Source organism: Rhagoletis zephyria, unplaced genomic scaffold (genome assembly GCF_001687245.7).
Source record: "Rhagoletis zephyria isolate East Lansing unplaced genomic scaffold, Rhagoletis_zephyria_1.1 Rzeph_scaffold_02155, whole genome shotgun sequence".
In the NCBI taxonomy this organism is placed as follows: Eukaryota; Metazoa; Arthropoda; class Insecta; order Diptera; family Tephritidae; genus Rhagoletis; species Rhagoletis zephyria.
Window position 1 is genome coordinate 48,058 of NW_016159239.1, and position 4,560 is coordinate 52,617.

General features: G+C 43.8%; 1 protein-coding gene across 1 annotated transcript; it reads right to left on the bottom strand.

The window, feature by feature from the left end:
- Nucleotides 1–973: 973 nt before the first annotated feature.
- On the bottom strand, nt 974–2,554 carry LOC108366124 (uncharacterized). The gene has a single exon (XM_017620430.1). It carries the CDS (start codon nt 2,552–2,554, stop codon nt 974–976), a length of 1,581 nt encoding a protein of 526 aa, XP_017475919.1.
- Nucleotides 2,555–4,560: the final 2,006 nt, after the last annotated feature.

Genomic DNA, 4,560 nt, shown 5'->3' on the forward strand with positions numbered 1-4,560 from the left:
GTTGGACTGCACGAATCATTAACTGTTTGCCGGCGTGTAGTAAGAGCGAGTGGAGAAAATCAGCATAAAGCGCGAAATATCTTGAATCCTCCGGCACTATAATAGGGTGCCTTTCATTATAGCTGAGTGCGGCGTATTTGAGACGGCCGTTTACGCGCATCAGACCTGTTTTGTCAAGCATAGGGTTCAAAGATAGTAACGAGCTCTTTTTATTTATGGGTTTGGAGGCTTCGAGCTGTGCGACCGCTTCTCCGTAATGATTACGTTGGGCACATATGATGAGACGCGTTTTAACGAAACCTATTTCTTCTTGGGTGAGTGTGTATGTGGTGGGTATTGGCTCCTTCCGTGCACTGTGGATAAATCGATATACGTAGGCGATTACCCTAAGTGCGCGGGGAAATGACGAGAATCGATTGAGAAGGTCTTCATTCTCTATCGTGTGGTACGCTTACACCGATTTTTGTTCGGGGGAAGAGAGAGTTAGAGGCGCGATCTTTGGCCAACGCGTGGAGGGTTTAGTGAGCTAGATCTTGTGGCTTACATCCTCTTGTGCCTAGGTCTGCAGGGTTGTCTGAGCTGGATACGTGTCTCCAAGTGGCGTTGCTGATGATGATGCTGAGGATGCGAGAGGTTCATTTCGCTACATGCCTTCCATGTCCATGGGGGTTTTTCCAACCAGGCCAAAACGATAGAGGAATCTGACCAGAGTGAGGATTGAATTGCTTGATTAGTTTGGAGAGAAGGACTGCTCCACAGAGTTCTAAGCGAGGTAGACTAACTGTTTGTAAGGGTGCAACCTTACTTTTCGCTGCGAGCAAATGAGAGGATACTTGATTCTCGCTGTGTTCCACTCTGAGGTAGACACAGGCGCAGAAGGCCTTTTCGGATGCGTCTGAGAATCCGTGAAGTTGGATGGTTTTATTAAGGGAAAACTGAACCCATCGTGGTATCCGGATTTCCCTGATTGCTATTAAGTTTCCTTGAAATGCGTTCCATTTGTGCCTGTACCTTCCATCCAGAGTTGTTGGAGTAACATTTTGGCTTGGATCATCATTGGCGTTAGCCACCCTGCCGGGTTGAAAAGTTTAGCAACGGACGACAAAATTTGTCTTTTAGTGGCTACATTAGAGTCTGGAAGAGGATCGATTGAGTATAAAAACTCATCATTAAGGGCATTCCATTTTATTCCGAGGGTTTTTGTGGAGCTGGACTCTTGGAACTGGAGGAAGTCTGCTTCTAAGCGGTCAGATGTGGGTATATTTTGGAGTATATCTTTGTGGTTTGCTGTCATTTTCTTTAATGGGAAACCTGCTGATTTTAGTGCTGCAATTACCTCATTCATCGAAGTGAGTGTCGAGTCGAGATCATGTCCGCCTGACAGTATATCGTCTACGTAAATTTCGTTCAGTAGAATCTTAGCGGCTTTTGGGTGTTTGTCATGTGAGTCTTTGGCTAGTTGATGCAGCGTTCTTATAGCTAAGTATGGTGCGCAATTGACACCAAAGGTCACCGTTTTTAATTTGAAATCTTCGACCGAGCTTTGAGGGGTTCTACGGAATACGATTCTTTGGAAATCTTGTTCCTCTGGCTGTACGTAAATCTGGCGGTACATGTTCTCAATGTCACCATTGAAAACGTATTTGTACAGTCGCCATTTGAGGATAACGAGCATTAAATCATTTTGAAGTACGGGGCCCGTGTGGAGGATATCGTTTAGAGAAATGCCAGAGTGAGACAGTTTGGAAGCGTTGAAAACTACTCGCACTTTCGTAGTTTTACTATCTGGCTTTAGAACTGCGTGGTGGGGTAAGTAAAAGGAAAAATACTTCCCATCACGTATAATCTCTTGCGACGCTGTGGGTTCCATGTGATCTAGGGTCAGATACTCTTCCAAGACTTTGGTGTACGTTTGCTGCAGTTCAGGTTTCCTTTCGATGCTCCGCTCGATACTGAGGTACTGTTGTTGAGCTGCAGGTCTTGAGTGTCCAAGTGCAATCGTGTCTGGGAAGGTAGTTTTGAAGGGGAGTTTTACTACGTAACGACCGTCATCTCTGCGAACTGTGGACCTTTCGTAGAGGTTTTCGCAAAATACGTCGTCGTCGGTGAGAGTCGGGGTTGATGGTACTTCCTCCTGTTCCCAGAACTTCTTGAGTAGATCGTTCAGAGTGTCTGTCGAGTTCTCAATTACCTGGGTCGTGAATGATGAGACGTGCTCTGTTACTGGGCCACTCAAAATCCACCCAAATATTGAATTTTTCGCTATTAAACTTCCACCGACATTGGTTTTTGGGCCTGGAAGTAGCACTTGGGGGATGACATCACTTCCTAATACCATGTCTATTCGAGCTGGAGTAAAGCAGTTAGGGTCCGCTAGAGGGAGAGATGAGTATTCTTGCAGTTCAATGTATGTAACTTTGAACGATAGCAAGAAATGAGTGAGTTGCGGGAGGATTATCGCGTTTGTGGTTATGTTCATGGTTGTATCGGCTGAACAAATGGTAATAGCGCAGATTTTGTTCGCTTTTTGCATCACGCGGCCACCCATTCCCATAATTTCATAATTAGTGGCTATTCGCTGGGGGTGGAAGTCGCGCCTGATTCGTTTTTGGCCTTGTGCCTGTATTTGCTGTTTGTGATTTAGCGGGGTAATGGAGAAGAGAGTGATGCCGTTTTTGGCAGTAAACACAGGTAAAATTGCTATGGCACTCAGTTTCTGAATGGGAGAAGGCTAAACAGTTCCTACAGTAGTGATTATCTTTTATGAATTTGTTGCGATCCTGCACTGAGAGCTCCTTGAATTTGACGCAGTTCATCATAGAGTGGTTGGAGTTGCATAATTTGCAAGATGCCTGCTTTTTTATCTCAGCGTTAAATGAGTGGGTTCTGCTTTTATAGCTGAAAGAATTATTCTTATTAGGGGTTGATGAGCTAGGAGGGTAATTTTGGTTAAAGCCTTTGGGCTTATTTGGCCTATACGTACTAAGTCGTTCTACAACTTCGTACCGTGTTGTCAGGAATTGGTCCATTTCGGACCAGAGAGGCAACTCCTTTCTTGAGTTGAGTGATTGTTCCCATAAGGCGAGAGTTTCGTCTGGGAGTTTTGAGGAGCAGAGGTATATTAGCATAGGGTCCCAGTCTTTTGTGGATACACCATTTGCATTGAGGGTTGAGAGGCAATTGTTAATAGTGGTCTGTATTGCCTGAATTTTTTCCCCATTTTCACTATGAATGGGTTGAATATTAAAAAGGGTTTTGAGCTGGTTGTCGACGAGAATTCTGCGATTCTCGTATCGAGACTTTAAAGCGTCCCACGCCAGCTCAAAATTGTGGTCATTAAGTGCATAATTTTTAATTATGAGTCCAGCTTTACCTCGAGTTTTTTGCCTTAAATGATAAAGCTTCTGGGCTTGAGAGAGTTTGGGGTGATTTATGTACACTGCTGTGAACATATCCCTAAAGGACGGCCAGTCTTCATATCCACCGTAAAATGTTTCCGTGTCACAAGCAGGCACTTTTAGATAGTTTTGGAGTTCGGGTGGGGCTGGTAGTGCTGAACTGCTGATGTTACTGGCGGCCATCATGTCGGGTTGGCGATCGCTGAGTAATTCGTTGATGCGCGTCCTGGTACTTATGCACGTGTCTACCGCGGTGTCGTACTTCGCCTCGCATGCCTTACTGGATTTCTCGTCCGAGCTGCTCATGTATACCGCTTCGTATGAGTTCTCCACCCATGACAAGTGTTTGTTGAGTTCCTCCAAGAAAAGCTTGAGACTGGCTTCCGAGTGGCCTGTTTCGCAAATCTTCCACCATTTCGCGCAATATTTTTCCAGCTTAGAAATTTCGAAAAGGAATTTTTTCTGCGCTTTGGTAAATTCCACGTCGTCAGCTTGGGACTTTGACCGTGTTTTTTTTGTTGCCTGGTGAGGAGGCTGGAGGGAAGGGGTTTCCTGTTTTTCCTCGGCCATTTTAATTTAATTTATTAAGTGCTCTTTCTAATTATTTGGTTAATTTTATAAATTGAGTACTTGTAAAAAACTTTGAGAGTCACTGTATGGTCTCAGCGCGTCTGAGCACAATAGAATTTATATAAGTATATGTGGACGTATGTATATGTACGAGTGCGTAATTTTCGCAAAAATTGAAGGGGTTTAAAGTTATTTTAATAGTTTAAATTTCTGGGGTGTTATTTAAAATAGTTATTTTGATTTAAAAATTTGGGCTTATTGGGGAATTAACAAAATCGGATTTCGTTCGCACTGATACGAATAATTTGTGGAGTCACTGTATTGCCTCAGCGCATCTGAGCACAATAGCATGTATTGCAAGAATGATAGAATACAAGATTGCGCCGATCAGAGAGGATTTTTGAGAATAACTTTTGTGTGACGTCACACTGGTGCAATTGCGAGAGAGAAATGCCAAAACATGAGCAAGAATGGAAGAAGAAGAAAAAATTTTGCAAGGAAAAACGTAAACAAGTTGCACCAGTGTGACATCATGCAAACAACGATTCTGTCAAATTCGTTAAGAGAGGAATAGCGGTCCGAGATCGGCGCA